General features: G+C 40.7%; 2 protein-coding genes across 9 annotated transcripts in view; one reads left to right on the forward strand and one right to left on the reverse strand.

Annotated features, from left to right (window-relative positions):
* Positions 1-2,903, reverse strand: part of DZANK1 (double zinc ribbon and ankyrin repeat domains 1) — a 63,909-nt gene extending 61,006 nt beyond the window's left edge. The window contains exons 1-3 of one of the 7 annotated variants that reach the window (XM_087853769.1): positions 2,787-2,903; positions 1,253-1,287; positions 602-718 (exon numbers count right to left, since the gene is read on the reverse strand). In XM_087853769.1, coding sequence (XP_087709895.1) covers positions 602-710 — 109 coding nt within the window. In that variant the 5' untranslated portion in view covers positions 711-718; positions 1,253-1,287; positions 2,787-2,903. Of the gene's footprint in view, positions 1-601 lie in introns of all 7 variants that reach the window. The other 6 variants (XM_045809671.2, XM_087853768.1, XM_087853765.1 and 3 more) reach the window with 6 other exon arrangements.
* A 252-nt stretch (positions 2,904-3,155) lies between these two features.
* On the forward strand, positions 3,156-14,469 carry POLR3F (RNA polymerase III subunit F). Of its 2 annotated transcripts, XM_045809707.2 has the most exons (10): positions 3,156-3,358; positions 4,647-4,764; positions 7,802-7,869; positions 8,240-8,260; positions 8,389-8,456; positions 9,963-10,075; positions 11,431-11,574; positions 11,792-11,899; positions 12,781-12,972; positions 14,244-14,469. In XM_045809707.2, exons 1-10 carry the CDS (start codon positions 3,297-3,299, stop codon positions 14,319-14,321), a joined length of 972 nt encoding a protein of 323 aa, XP_045665663.1. In that variant the 5' UTR covers positions 3,156-3,296; the 3' UTR covers positions 14,322-14,469. The 2 variants fall into 2 exon arrangements, with proteins under 2 accessions (XP_045665663.1, XP_045665674.1); XM_045809718.2 differs by lacking the exon at positions 8,240-8,260.
* The last annotated feature ends 1,721 nt before the right edge of the window (positions 14,470-16,190 follow it).

The raw sequence follows: 16,190 nt of genomic DNA on the forward strand, positions 1-16,190 counted from the left end.
TATAAACTCCTGTCATTACCATGAAATGTATTCACTGCTTTCTTTCTCAACAGTAGTTAAGATTTATTTTGCCATTACTATGTGCCAGACACTATGTACCTCACATAACATGTCAACTCACTTAATCCTCACAGTGGCTCTAAATGGCAGACATTATTCTCACTAACAATGAGAAAACTGAGACTCAGAAAGCCTAAGTAATACATCGCTAGAAGTTGTCCAAAGCAGGATTTAAATCTCCAGTGTGTCTGACTGGAAAGCCTGTGTTACTAGATCAAATTACTATCCCAGCAAAATAACGAGAATCGTGGGAAAGTCCGGGAGAGAACCGGGACATCTTACCGTGGCTAATGTGAGTCAAGGCACTGCTGCAACTATCTACTGATACAAATGAAAGGCTGGTCAAAGCCAACCACCTTACTCTAAATATATACCACTCTATAAACCACCAAGTACAACACCGTTTCAAATTTTGTAACTTTTACAAAATTCCCAAGGTGCTAATTGTAGAAAGCATGAAAAGTGATATATCAACAACTAGATGAACATAAAGAGTATGGCAATGTTATTTTACATGCTTTCAGGTACATTTGATTCTTACCAGATTTCATTTCCAAAAGTGTATTGTTATCAATTTCATGGTTGGCTTTTCCGGGTGGAGGCACTCGCAATGGTATGATCTGAGGGACACACACTGAACCAGCAGTCATTTTCTCTCCTTACATTAAAAAAAGTGGATGAAAATAAATTCCAATGGGCACCTTTTTGAATACAGAAGTTGAAGAGAAGCACCTTGTTTAAATACAGCAAAACTACTAAAACTAAAGAGAATGCCACCTAAAACATTACTTAATTTTTAATTCAAATAATTATTGTTTCAGCTGCATTTTTGCTGTTGAGGTCTTGTGTGGGATTTTGATTATCTAAATACTTCTGGGAAAAAAGCATGAATGAACGGGATGGGGAAATGAAATTATTTTAAATGAACAAATTAGATGAATACAACAGTCCCCCCCCTTATCCACGGGGGAAATGTTCAAGACCCCAATGGATGCCTGAAACCACGGATAGTGCAAAACCCTATATATCCTGTTTTTTCCTATACATATATACCCATGATAAAGTTTAATTTATAAATCAGGCACAGTAAGAGATTAACACAATAATAAAATAGAACAATTACAACAGCGTACTGTAATAAAAGTTTTGCGAATGTGGTCTCTCTCAAAATATCTTATTGTACTGTACTCACCCTTCTTCTTGTGATGATGCGAGATGATAAAATGCCTATGTGATGAGATGAAGTGAGGTGAATGACCTAGGCACTGTGATGTAGCATTAGGCTACCACTGACCTGACATCAGAAAGAGGATCATCTGCTTCTAGGCCCCAGTTGACTGCAGGTAAGAGAAACCATGGAAAGCAAAACCGCAGATAAGGGGAGACTACTGAACGTCAGAACAGAGACCATCACTACTGATCTGATCTGAGCTTCCCCTAAATCATTATCACCCTTTCCTGCCTCTTGTTAAGGGGCCACCTCTCTTGGCTTCAGGGTAAGTCGTCACCCAAGAGGAACAGAAGTAACTCTGTATGGCATGAAATGTTAATTTAGAGCCAACTCCCTTGTGAAAGCTCCAGGTTCAAGGCCCTGCTGTTGTCCCCAAGTGGTTCTTGTATTTGAAAGCTGCAAAGAAATTTTAGAAGGATGGCAGAGTATCATGCCTCAGCTGAAAGAAAGTTGGCACAGATATAAACAGTGAGCAACAAACAAAAAGTCTCCCACTCCGTCTCCTGGATTTTTAAACAATTAAGTACAAGTATGGAGGCCTTACTGATCTTTTTCGGTGGGATGGAGTATAATTCTTAATGCATAAAGGATATGGGGGGTAAGCAACCCTCACCTTAACACAACAACCATTTACATCTCTGTGCGGCCTTTTCAAATTTCAATGATCATGGATACAAGTTTCACTTACAACCTATATGTTCGTTCAATTTTATAGTGCAATTCTTGCACCCTCACTCTTTTATTTACAATTTTCCACATACTTATATAATCTTAATTTATCATTTTGTGGTTGGGCATTTTGGCTATTACTAGTTTCTTTTTAGTTTTGGTTGATGCAATTCTAAATGCTGCTGCTCTGAACAACGTGTGCTTTGAATTTTGTCACAGACTACATTCCCTAAAGTTGGAGAACTAAATTTAAGAAGTGAATTTAATGTCTGGTTGGATAGTTCCAGGTCAGAGGCTAAGAATTTATATTGCAGATACTGATTTTGGAGTAATAGCCTCTACAGAATGATGGCTGGACTCGGGGAAGGGAGAAGGAGGGGAGAAGGAGGTGCTGTTCCTCATTTTTCCATTTAAGTAAGAGGCAGTTATAATCAAAATAGTTGAAAAATTAGTCAAAAAAAAAAAATGGGGGAGTAATACGCGCCGCAATTAGAAGCTACCCTTGGGAGGCCGGGGCGGCGAGTGGGCCCCAAGCGAAGAGGATCAAGAAGTAGACCGACATGCTAGGCCCAAATGGCAGTCTGGGATCAATAGCACCCCTTAGCCCAAAACTCCTTCCATCAATACCGCCCCCTCGCCGCCCGGATCCGGAACCCCGTCCATTCCCTGTGCCTGTCCATCAGGGGCAAATAGGGACGCCCGCTTCCTTTCTGCTGGAGTGAGGGAGGGTCTTCTCCTCTTACACTCCTCCTCCTCCAGCCACCAGGACCTGCACTGGGGCCCCGAGGTACCGACACGGTCCCCAGTCAGGAAGCCCACCTCTCACCTCCTCTTGTCCTCTCCTAGGCGGCCTTCTGGGTTTCCACAGACGCTGCGAGTCGGGCTCCGCCCACGAGAGCCGAGCAGGTGATTGGCGGAATCTGACTTCCTAGCAACCAGCTCCGCCCCTGCCGCTAGGCCCGGAGACTGGTACCAGCCTCGAGCGCCTTTCCTAAGGCTTCACTGCGGGCCTCTGAGAATATGCCTTCGCGGGCATTGGAAAGTGCTCCGTTGCCAACTCAGAGTGAGGGAACCAGGCTCGTTCGTCCAACAGGCATTGACATTCTGAAAAACAAGAAGAAGATGTAGCGGAGCGGGCAAGTGAGGCAGATCAGGCGTGTCTTGGCCACCTCAAGCCGACAGAACAAGTAAGGACCGGCTGCGACACGAGGAAGAAGGCCCCTTGCCGAAGCCGGGCGTCGTTTTTCCCTTATTCCCGGGTTCCTCGGTTCCCCGACTGGCTATCTGGCGACCCCGAGCGTCTCTCCCCTTACCAGGGGCCGGGAACTGGGCAGTCATGGCTGAGGTGAAAGTGAAGGTGCAGCCGCCCGACGCGGATCCGGTCGAAATAGAAAACAGGTAAAACCAGTGAGTGAGGCTCGCTTCCCGGCTCTGGAGCGCCCCGCAGGCGGCCGGTCGCTTGGGCAACCGGACCCCTTCTCCCGGGACCCTCGGTAGATACCGGCGCGCGCAGGAAGGGGATTGGGAATTTGGAACCCCTTTCTCATCCCTGGAACGCAGACTTCTTAAAAAGGTTCCGAGCGAGTTTGACAGTTTGTAACTTTCTGTACCTCCCCTTGCCCCCGGTGCTTTTCGGAAAGTTGTGATGATGTGTTTCCTTCCTGCATTAAGGTGATCTACGCCCAGAAAGGATTCGGCGTTTTTCCCGTAGTACTTGTAGCTATTTGTTCTGATCCAGGATCGCTCCTGTCCCTAAGGGAATTCCCACGACAGAACATTTGGGCGAAGTTAGGGTGCAGTTTGTGAGTTTTGAAGAAACATTAAGCCAAATGGTTTCCATGCAGTATTTAAGTCAAGATTTTAGGTCACCTAAAGCCTCTTCTAATTTTATATTCGCTATCCGTGCACTGCTACTTTTAGGTTATCACATAGTTTTAAAAGACCTTAACTTTCTCAAACTTACGAAAACACATGTGAAGATCCTATGACAAAGTGGATATTTGAGCTTATTTTTGTTTGGTAGAGATGATTCCAAAAGCAAGCCCCATTTATGGTGGCTTGTCATAACAAATTTTGCCTTCCTACCAGATGTGTCTGATTTGCCTCCTCCTTGCAGACTTATGGCTGCCCAACGAACTGAATATTAATTTTGTCATACTTATCCCATCTGAGAACATTGAAGCCTCAGCTTTAATATTTTTTCTATTTTCATTTGACTTTTGTTCTAATTTAAGATTCATATTAGTGAGAAAAAGAAACATTCCTCTTTAAATACTAATAATGTAAACATGTACTTTATCTTGCTCGATTTCTTACATGCCTTGATTCAGAACCATCATAGAAACCCAGATTATCTGATTTTAGCATGGGGCACTTGGGTGGCTCAGTAGGTTAAGCGTCCAACTCTTGATTTCAGCTCAGATCATGATCTCAGGGTTGTGATGTCGAGCCCCACATTGGGCTCCACGCTGGGCATGGAGCCTGCTTAGGATTCTCTCTCTCCCTTGCCCTCTGCCCTTCCCTCCTTCCCCCCCCCCAAAAATAAAACAAAACAAACAAACAAAATACAGATTATCTGCCAAATGTGAATAAAGGCACAATTTCAAACTGTTCTGCTTGTATTCCTCCCTCTGCCTCTTGAAATAGGTAAAAACATGAATAATATCATTATTGCCTTTGTTCCTAGGATTATAGAATTATGTCACCAGTTCCCTCATGGAATCACAGACCAAGTAATTCAGAATGAAATGCCTCATATAGAGGCCCAGCAGCGGGCAGTGGCCATCAATAGACTGTTGTCCATGGTAAGGCAAATTCAACTAGTTCATATAATCATTTATGTGCTACGATTGTCATTACTTTCTGGTACGTAGTTGTGAAACCATTTGAAAATGTCTTAGGGTAAGATTCCAAGCCAAGAAATGGCTCAGACTGCCTGAACTGAGGAAAGAAGAAATAATTACACATCATTTTACAAGATGAATGAGGCGCACCTGTGTGGTGCAGTCAGTTAAGCATCTGACTCTTGGTTTCTGCTCAGGTCATGATCTCTAGGTTGTGGGATCAAGAGCCATGTGGGCTCTGTGCTCAGCGGAGAGTCTGCCTGAGTTTTTCTCTGTCCCTCTCCCTCTGCCCCCCTCCCCCATGTGCTTCTCTCTCTCTCTCTCTCTCTCAAATAAATAAATTTTTAAGAAAATGAATGAAATAAATGTATTTTGTTTTAACCGTTGTATTTGTTAACCTAATTATCATCGTGTACACAGGGCACATGGGATTAGTCTGCTCTCACCTTCTGTTTGCTTCCTGCTGCCGGTGTTGGACCATTGCCTGTGAAATATGCCCTCTGACAGCTGTCACAGAGCCAGTTCATTAGGGTTTCACTCTCCACAATTTCACTCTGAGCGTTTCAGGAGGCAGGAATGACTCCAGTAACACTACAATGGGGTTTTTCAATGAAGCCTTCTACCTGCTTTTCCTTCTTCTCTTGTCCTGGGGCCTTAATGTCATTCTCCTCCACTGTCCAAAAACACCCCACCTTGTGGCACCCCATCCTCTAAGTCTACCTATTTCTCCTTTCATTTCCCCTATATCAAAATTCCCGTCTTGAAAGCACTTCAGTTTGGTCATAGTAGAAATTGGGTAAAAGGTTTCTACACTAAAGTCTCGTGGAAATTTGAGGACAGGTGAACTTTCTGTTAAACTACTCCCTTCAACCTTCTAGCTCAATGGCTGGAAAACCTTTTCTATGAAGTACCAGATAGTACGTATTTTAGGCTTTTCAGGCCACGCGGTTTCTGTCATAAGTACTGCACTGTGCAGGAAAGTGGCCTTGGATCATACATAAACAAATGAGCATGGCTGCGTTCCAGTAAAACTTTATTTATAAAGACAAGCAGTGGGCCAGATTGCTGACCTCTGTTTTAGTACTGTTGGTGATTTCTAATCAGTTCACCTTGGTGAAGGACTTGCCTCCAGGAGGGATGGTGGAAGGGATGCTGGAGGTCGTGGCACAGGAAACTGTTTTTGTCCTCTGACTACCCTTTCAGCCCTTTGCTTTCTGTCTGAAAATCATCCTCAGTATCTCCCCCTCTCTTTCTCCACCTCTGCAGCCCCATCTACTGCCATTCCTGTTGTCTAGAGGATATAAGCAGTGGTGGAGCTATGATGAATTTTAGGGGAATAAGTATTAGTAAATCACAAAGTGTTGCTGATTTTAGTTCTTAAACAGCTCTCAGATTTGCCCCCTCATTTCCATTCCTGCTACCCCTGCGTGTGTTCAGGTCTTGGCTTTTTCCTGGACTATTACACTGCATTCTAGCTGGCTCTCCTGGCTCCGTCTGCCTCAGAGGAGCCAGCCTAATCATCTTAAACACCAATCTGGCCAAGTCACTTCTGACCCAGAATCCTCTCAGCACTAGAGATTCAAGTCCAAACTCGGGGCTTTCCCACACCGAGCCGCTATCTGCCTCCAAAGTTAGGTTTCAGGGGAATGGATTGTTTTTGGTTCCCTGCCACCTCATGCCTCAGGTCCTTTGTCTTCGCTGGTTAGAATGCCCTTCTTCCCTTTCTTCCCAGACTAACTCCTCATTATCCTTCAAGACTCAGCTCTGCGTTCTTTCTCCCAGAAAGCCTTCCCGAACCCCCAGGTTGGGCCAAAGGTGCTGCTCTGAGCAACCGCTCCACCCGTTAGTTAACCTCTATGTTAATGCCAACCAGACAGTTGAAATTAGCCATGCGATTCTCTTAGAAATCATGTTTGGCCCCCCAAACATATATCACAGTACGGGTGTTCAGTAAACATTTATAGGCTGAATTAAACCTTCAAATGAGGGGCGCCTGGGTGGCACAGCGGTTAAGCGTCTGCCTTCGGCTCAGGGCGTGATCCCGGCGTTCTGGGATCGAGCCCCACATCAGGCTCCTCCGCTGGGAGGCTGCTTCTTCCTCGCCCACTCCCCCTGCTGTGTTACCTCTCTCGCTGGCTGTCTCTCGCTCTCAAATAAATAAAATCTTAAAAAAAAAAAAAAAAAACCTTCAAATGAACTTGGTGGTTCAATTTTGCTACTTACCGGGGTCCGGGGAGGGAGGTTATTGCTCGTCATCCATATGTAAACCTGTTTCCAAGTCATGTGTCATCCCAGTTTTAACTCACGGGAATGGGGCCTCTCAATCATGCATTCCCCAAACTGCCAGAAGCCCAGTGGTACGGCCACCTGAGTGCTTCTGAGTTCAGACCCAAGGAATTTCAAAAGCACATCAGACAGGCTTTACTTTACTTTGGGTTTGTTATATAAAACCAAAACTATTACATTTTTATTCATCGCTTGACCTTTCTGCCTGTCATGTAATACAAATCACACAAATCAGTAAATGTCACTATTAATATCACAAAGTTTATTTAATCATGTTACAAAATATTTATGCATGTTAGTCTTTATTTGAACTTTTTATATAAATTATATTTTCATTTTTATGTTTATATTAAATATACTTAGTGAATTTATTTGAATTTGAATATGGATTTTTATTTATTATTCTAAAGCTGTTTGTTCAGAATTCATTATGCATTGGTCATATAACCAAGCCTGAATATAGCATATAGGAAACTGTTAGGTATTTATATTTTGGAAAATGACAAACTAAAGAGCTATGTTTTCAAAAATATGTTACGTGTGATATGTAGGCAAAAACCTAAGTCTCAAGTGAGGAATTAACAAATAACTGCGGGGTAGGATATTTTGGTTTGTGTAAAATTTTAAAGAATATGTTAACATTTGTGATTGATTTGAAATACTTCCAAAATAATTCATTGTTATTTTCTATAAAAAACAAAACAAACTTTAGGGTCAGTTGGATCTCTTAAGGAGCAATACAGGACTTCTGTATAGAATAAAGGATTCTCAGAATGCTGGGTAAGCCCCAATTTTTTTTATTTTAAGAAATTTTCATTATTACAAATGTAATATATGTTTTGGGGGGGGAAGTGTCAATATAGAATTGCATAATGTAAACCTGTCCTGCATACCATCCCCACCTCTTACCATGAGTTCCATTTCTCAGAGATAACTGCTCTTAATAATTTGGTATATGTCCTTTCTTCTAGGTATATATATAAATATATAGAAATGATTATATATTTATATACTATATATATAATCTCTTTTCTTTTTTTTTCTTTTTTTTTTTTTTTAACAAAAATGGGATCATGCTATCCATACTGTTTTGCAACTTGTTTTTTTCACTTACTATATCTTGGACATCTTTTCATTCTGGTACATACAGCCCTGTCTCATTCTTTTTAAGGTAAGCCCTTATTTTGGTAAATAAGTCAATGTGATGACCTTGTCTGCTAATTCATTAAAGTAGTTATGTAGATTATTAGATTATCCTGTATCTCTTTGCCTTTTTAATTCTACTTTATTCCCCTGCAGTAAAATGAAAGGATCAGATAACCAAGAAAAACTAGTATATCAAATCATAGAGGATGCAGGAAATAAAGGTAAGCATGTGAAGGAAGAAACAGAAAAAAACATTGTCTTTAGAACCAGAAATAGGGACTGAGCTCTGGCTTCGCAGGGTACAGATCCACATATAGAGAATGCTGCCACGTATGTTAAAAGAAGAGGAAATAGAAATATGTAACATGCATATCCTTGAAAGACACCCAGGTGTGATGTCACTGCTGTTACCTCAAGGGAGGCAGGAGCTAAATGACCGTGGGTCAGCATGGAAAGAAACTTCTGAATTCTGAACCATGGGAATGTACTATTGATTGAAAATAAATCATTAAAACTTAAGGGTTTGTTTTTTTTTTTTTCAATCCTCACTTTCTAAACTTTGGAGACCTTCATTCTTCATCTTATCTGTAAATTGTGGATAATACCATCTCTCTGGTTTTTGCAAAAACCAGAGGGATGTCCAGTGCAATGTGGCAGTGTCCCGATAGAGGCCCCTCAGCAGCTAGATCCCTCTTTCAGAACTATATCTAAATAGCTATTATTACAACTTAGGATCTATTTGAGTCCCTGATATTAGTTTCAACAACGTGTCAACAACGATATAATTTGAAATCATATCATTCTTATATTATTAGGAGTTTAATATTTTAAAAATAGACATAGGACAAAAGCCATTCTCTAATTTTTTTTTTTTAATTTTCCCTCATTATGCTTCTGTGCTGGGAAGAAAATAAAGTAATATGTTTAATTTAAAATTCCACATACAACCCTTTTTTGAAAGAGAAATCCTAGCTTCCTGCACTGGGCTTTCAGTGGTTGTGAGAACCACAATCTTCCATTTTTCTTTTCTTTTTTTTTTTTTTTAAGATTTTATTTATTTATTTGACAATGAGAGAGAAAGGCGGACAGGCAGAGGGAGAGGGAGAAGCAGGCTCCTCACTGAGCAGGGAGCCCGATGTGGGACTCGATCCCAGGACCCTGGGATCATGACCTGAGCTGAAGGCAGACGCTTAAACGACTGAGCCACCCAGGCGCCCCACACAATCTTCCATTTTTCATCTCCTAAACATAGGGTATAAATAATGGGTATACTTGTACTCAGATACTTACATAGTTTTTTTTGCTCTCCGTTGACAGTGGCAGCTGACCTTGGCCCAAACTTAAGTTATAATCTAAATACAATCTAAAGTAAAAATAATAGGAAACAAGTTGGGGTGTAGGAGGGGATGGAAGAGACAATGTAAGTTAATTCAGTAACATTCAAGATTTTTCTTCCATTAAAAAGTATCTTTTTCATATTTTTAAAAAGGTGCCATACTAGGATTCCAAGAAATTTCTGGTTAGAAAATAGAGCACATAACTTATCATTTTGCATACTTTTGTTGTTATCTGAGATCCTTACCTCTAAGACACTGTTTTTCCTATGCTATGCCCTAGAAATGTATACATATATACATATTTTGCTAGTTTTGACCTGCGATATAAGCAGTAGGACTGTAAACACAAATCCTATGGTGTTGAACTCATTTTACTTTATTTTCTTACAGGAATATGGAGCAGAGATATCCGATACAAAAGTAACTTGCCATTAACAGAAATTAACAAAATACTAAAGAATTTGGAAAGTAAAAAGCTCATCAAAGCTGTTAAGTCTGTGGCAGTGAGTATTTTCTCTTTCCTTCCCCCAAGGGTCCACTGTATGTGTTTTGCTCCAAGTATGTTTCAAGATCTTATTGTTCATTGAGCTATGTCATGATTTAAAGCTACTAATCAAAAAGATTTTTTAAAATTTAGCTCATATTGGATTGGTTTGGAGACGTTGCATAGATTTATCACTGCCTAATTTACTCTCTGTGTCTCACCCACTTGAAAAGCTAAAACTAATATACTCTTCAGTAAGGAACTTTTGGAATTATGAACATTTTTCCTTGTTTTTCAGCATGTAAGATAACTTAGTTCATCCTAGCATATTAGATGACTCATTCAACAAATACCTATCATGTGTTTGCTCTGTGCCAGGCACATTGTGGGTGTTTGGGCTACATTAGTGAACAAGTCAGAGAAAGATCTCTGCCCTGCTAGAGCGTCCGTTCCAGGACATGGCGTTTCTCCTCCTCCTCATCCCATCCCCACCCATGACGATCAAGTGCCCTTGACAGGATGTGATGAGAAGGGCACTTTTCCTCCATGGCCTTTCTCCTATTCTAGTCATGAGAAAAACATCAGACAGATCCCAGTCAAGGGATGTCCTATAGAATACTGGACCAGTAATTCTCAGAACTGGCAAGTTATCAAAAGCAAGGAAAATCTGAGAATTTGCCAAGGAAACATGACATGTAAATGTAATGCAGTATCCTCAGTAGGTTCTTGGACCAGAAAAAGGATCTTAGGGAAAAACCAAGGAAACCTCAATGAAGTGAAGACTTTAGTTAATAATGATGTATCGATATTGGTTCATTAATTGTAATAAATGCACCCTACTGATGTAAGAGGGGAAACTGAGAACAAAGTAAATGTACCATCTTTACAATAATTGTATAAATTTAAAACTGCTCTAAAATATAAAGTTCTGAAGGGAGCCTGGGTGGCTCAGTCAGGTAAGCATCCAACTCTTGATCTCAGCGCAGGTCATGATCTCAGGGTTGTGAGATCGAGCCCTGCATCAGTTCCGTGCTTGCTGTAGAACCTGCCTGAGTCTCCCTCTCTCTTTCTCTCCCTCTCCCTGCCCCTCCCCCAACCCTGGCTCAAAAAAAAGAAAAAAAAGAGTTTTGAGCATTTTTTTTAAATCTCAGTTTTGGAAGACTTGGTTATCTTTTTTTCCCCCCCAAGATTAATTAATCGATTGATTGATGTATAGAGAGTACGTGGGCACAAGCCAGGGGCTCGATCTCATGACCCTGAGTTCATGACCTGAGCTGAGATCAAGAGTCAGATGCTTAACCAGCTGAGCCACCCAAGCACCCCTGGAACACTTGGTTATCTTATAACCACATCTGCTGTGCGTTTTTTCCCTAGGCCTCAAAAAAGAAAGTATATATGCTCTATAACCTGCAACCGGACCGGTCTGTGACTGGTGGAGCCTGGTACAGTGACCAGGATTTTGAATCAGAATTTGTAGAGGTGCTTAACCAACAGTGTTTTAAATTCCTACAAACCAAGGTGAGGCATAATTGAGGAAGCATCACTGCAGATCTTTTTTTTTTTAAGTTGCTTCATAAAGAATGTTTAATCTTGTATATCGTATTTTATGGGGCTTGAAAATATTCAAATCGGCAATTTTTACTTAATAATATATTCTGCTGTTGATTTCACCCTATATAATTGTATTCAGAAAACACCAGTGTTCTTGCTGAAATTTATGTTTCTACCCTCACAGGCAGAAACAGCACGAGAAAGCAAACAGAATCCAATGATACAAAGAAATAGTTCATTTGCCTCATCACATGAAGTGTGGAAGTACATCTGTGAATTGGGGATCAGTAAGGTGAGAGCAGTTTTTAATTTTCATCTTATTTTTTAAAGGTTACTCTTCATCATGGGGATATAGCTCACTATGTATTCTAAACATTGTACCCAGACTCTTTTTTCAGGTGATACCCATGAACATTCTGCAGAACCCGCTTTGAGAAAGCACTGTCCTGAGCCATTTAGACAAAGGCGACTGTCAGGCCATCAGGCACTATGTGATCTGTATGTACGTAGCTTGGGATATAGAGCAGCAGAGTTGAGGCCTGGCAGTGCATTGCACTAGCAAAATGCAAAAGTCTATTGACAAGGTCTTGACTTTCTCAGGGACCTTTCAATGTAGATGCCAAACATCAGTCATCACATCAGTTGTCATTTATTGGTATTGTGTCCCCCTTGTAAGACGTGAGTGGTGTTGTCAGCGTATGTTTTTGAAGACCTATACATAAAGACACAGTGCTGGGTGCTTTTCATAATCAGAGAAGAAACCGAAGTGGCCACTTGGACAAGTCATTTGCATTTCTTGGACCCCAGATCTCTCATTTATAAAGAAGTAGGAATTGTGACTATTTGATGTCTAAAGTAACTTTCTATTCAAACATTTTGTAAATCCCCATCAAATTCTTGCCTCCAAAATGTTACTTTATAAGACTTCCAAATTTTACAGAAGAGGGTGGACAAATAGGAAGTGTCAAATTCAGCATGAGGTTAGAGCTCTGTCCTTAGCATTTCAGTTGTTCGTGCTAACCTGGGCTGTTGTCAACCCCGGCTTTTAATGAACCACCAGCATAGTGCTTCCCCATTTCACCGAGGAATTGCAGACCCTTTACTGTTGAAAGACTATCCAAAAGGATGTCTTCTTGTGCTTTTTGTGTCCTTTCTAATGCATCCCCTTTTCAGGTAGAATTGTCCATGGAGGACATTGAAACGATCTTAAATACACTCATTTATGATGGGAAAGTGGAGATGACTATCATTGCTGCAAAAGAAGGCACAGTTGGCAGTGTAGATGGACACATGAGACTGTACAGAGCAGTCAATCCAATCATCCCACCCACGGGTTTGGTCCGGGCCCCGTGTGGACTCTGTCCGGTGAGTTAAAGTGACTTCACTTCATACCTGACTGCCACCAAGTGCAAATGCCCCCTAACTAACCAGCAAGCACACCGCAGTTTTCTGACTCTCAGGGTTGACCAACAATGGCTCAAACCTCCATGTAACCTTGATGACGGGCCCTTGATGAACAAGTCATTGCTTTACATTCTCTTTTAGAATAACCAGGTTAGGGAAATTTGTGTTTTCTACTCTTGGCTCTAAAATGGACAATTTTTAACAAGGGCTGATCATTTAGCCTAAGTAGGGAGGGAAATGAGATTTGTTGAGAACCCATCACGGGCCAGGCATATTGAAGATTTACATGGTCTCATTTAATCCTACTCTGTGTCTTGGAGCTAGTGGTGTTATTTCCACATAAGCATGAAGCTAAGGAAGCTGTAGAAGCTACAGCTTAGAAGTAACAACCAGGATGCAAACCCAGACATGTTCTTTCCCGTGCAGCGCGCCCCAGCACTCTTCATTCATCCGGTCCCATATAGGTCGTGCATGCCACCTACATGCTGCAGGCATTGCCCCTGCCCTCGGGGCATTTATATTCTTGAGCTGCTGGTATAGGTTTTATTTCATTATACCGGCCCTTGTCTATATGCCTAAGCTCTCTGAATGCTGGTTTCAAGTCCTAGAAAAAATAGCAAGCATATTAGGAATTCTATTTAACACCCTTCACACAAAGGAATGTAGCTAACATGAAACATTTGGTTAGTGAAACATACATATAGATCTGCTTTCCTGTATTCCTGTTAACCTGCTGATAGCCTTTGGCCCAGTGGGCAGATGAACAGATCATCTTAGTGCTACCGTGAAAGGTCTCTCATTCACTAACTTTATAATCACACAGCAGGTCCTGTTATAGCATGTTCTTAAATACAGCCCTGGTCTCTTTCACTTTGAAAATTTTATTTTTAAACAGACTTTATTTTTTTAAAAGATTTTATTTATCTGAGAGAGGGAGAAAGAGAACGAGCAGTGGTGAGGGGCAGAGGGAGAAGCGGACTGCCCACTGAGCAGGAAACCTGACATGGGACTTGATCCCAGGACCCTGAGATCATGACCTGAGCTGAAGGCAGATGCTTAACCAACTGAACCACATAGGCACCCCAAAAATTTTATTTTTAATATTGCTTTAAAAAAGGGTTGGGTCTTGGATACTTTGTTAATAGAAATTTTAGTTGTAGGTGACATTTAAGACTTATAATGTAATGATTTTAAAACTCTCATTTGATTGTAAACTTTTTTCTTTTTTAAAGGTTTTTGACGACTGCCATGAAGGTGGTGAGATTTCACCATCTAACTGTATTTATATGACAGAGTGGCTCGAATTTTAAGAGAGAACTAGGAACTTTACTGACATTTTGCAAATGAAATTACTTTCGGAGCAAATAATTTAACTCATGATGGAACATCAAATTCCCTTGAAAGCAAACCTCACAATAATGGATAGACTGCTGCTATTAAAAAGTATTTTTTTATCTATGAAGACTAAATTTATATTGGTAGAGTAGCCAACAGAATATGAAGCAGGTAAGGTTAATAGTGAAATCCATTCTTCAATAAATAAAATACTTTGAACTTCTGGAAGACCACCTTCTGAAGTTTTCAAGACTTTTGATGGTTCACAGAAAAAGAAGCCAACAAATCCGTATTTGCTATACTACGATAATGACTAAAGTTTAAAAATGCCCATTTTTAAAGTTATTTATTAAGGTCTTCATTGGAAAATTTTATATCTGGTTCACTATTGCCATTTCTGTTTTCTCTTTTCTCAGTGGTTTCATTGAGAAGGAATCAAAAGCGGTGAGGCAGGAATAGCACCTAGAGGCATGAGTGGGGGAGAGAGCGGAACATCCCTTTCCACACACTATTCATTCCTTTTTACATCAGAAATATTCTTTCAGAGGATTATGCCATTGTACTTACCTCAGATGCAAATGATTAGTATTGTCAAGGATGTTTTCAGTGCATAAATGTGATTATTCTCATCCTAGAGAGAATGTTTTCACTGGTCCCTCTTTGTCAAAGTCTTCCAAGTTTCACTCTGTGGCTCAACTGCTTTATATGCTAGAATTGCCCCCATAATCCATTGCCCTCCATTCACACTTTATTGCGATCAGGGTACCACTTTTCTTATTTTAGATTTGTTTCCTTACTCTCTTCAAAATCACGGTGTAATTGGTCTAAACTAAGCAGAAAGCCATTATTAATTGTTCTCAGTTCTAATAGTACTTTCAATCCTAGGTTATTGGGTGTATTCTTGCACAGAAGTTAGCTTTTTTAGGATCTCAGCTGTTATATGTTCACTTTGTAGCTCTACTTAATGATTTCTGTGTCCAGGCCAAAAGCATGGGACCAAAGGAAAGGAATTCAAAGCCAGCTACTACTGAGGCCCAGTAGTTCACACACAAGTTTGGAGATACTCCAAGTGGTAAACATCAGAAGGGTTATTTTGAGATACCTGGGATCAGTAAAATAAAATTCAGCTCAGTAACCAACTGAGAACCAGGTGGAGTCTGTAGCCAGCTCTATAGAAATAGAATTCAGTGACACCATTTCAAGTATTGGATGTATAGAAGATGGAGAAGAATCTGGGAGCCTGAAACTACACCACCCCCAGTGAGAGCTGGAATAGTGAGAACATTATTTGTCCTTCTTGGGACCTGGCCTGTCACAGAGACACTAGTCTTATTTAATGAGAAAACTGAACTTCGGGGAGAGGTACAGGTGGGGAGAAGAAAGCAGTTCATGTATTAAATACAGACTTTGCATTGTGTCTTGATAGCCAAAGATTTTTAAAGCTTACAGTCAGAGGCCACAACAAAAGTTCTGTGACTCACCAGAATAAAGAGACCCTTTAAATGCTTTTCCGACAGCATGTCTTTCATTCTGAATATTAACTGAAGGAGAAGAGAGACAAAAATACTGCACCTCTGATATATAGTTAAATGGATATTTACCCACCAGAAGTAAACTGTGACCAAAATGAATTATGGAGCTATAGACTCCTGACACCAAAAAAATCAAATTGTGAGGAAAGTCCTAATCCTTACAGTTGATTTCCATTTAGTATTAAGTATTTTGGTCACCTGAGAATAGATATTCTCTGGAGTCTGTTAGGGCCCCTCTGTTCCGGTTAATAATGATCCATTGGAAGTCAATCATGAGAGACCATGATTCAATGGTTTCAATGGACAGTTTAT

Source organism: Ursus americanus, chromosome 22 (genome assembly GCF_024610735.1).
Source record: "Ursus americanus isolate L20-20 chromosome 22, mUrsAme1.1.p, whole genome shotgun sequence".
NCBI classification, from domain to species: Eukaryota; Metazoa; Chordata; class Mammalia; order Carnivora; family Ursidae; genus Ursus; species Ursus americanus.

What these genes read in the sequence shown, in the direction of transcription:
- POLR3F (XM_045809707.2), top strand. Translation starts at nt 3,297, where the DNA reads ATGGCTGAGGTGAAAGTGAAGGTGCAGCCGCCCGACGCGGATCCGGTC. An exon ending in TCAATAGACTGTTGTCCATG is followed by an intron (nt 4,765 to 7,801) that starts GTAAGGCAAATT and finishes AACAAACTTTAG; the next exon opens with GGTCAGTTGGATCTCTTAAG. An exon ending in TTAAATTCCTACAAACCAAG is followed by an intron (nt 11,575 to 11,791) that starts GTGAGGCATAAT and finishes CTACCCTCACAG; the next exon opens with GCAGAAACAGCACGAGAAAG.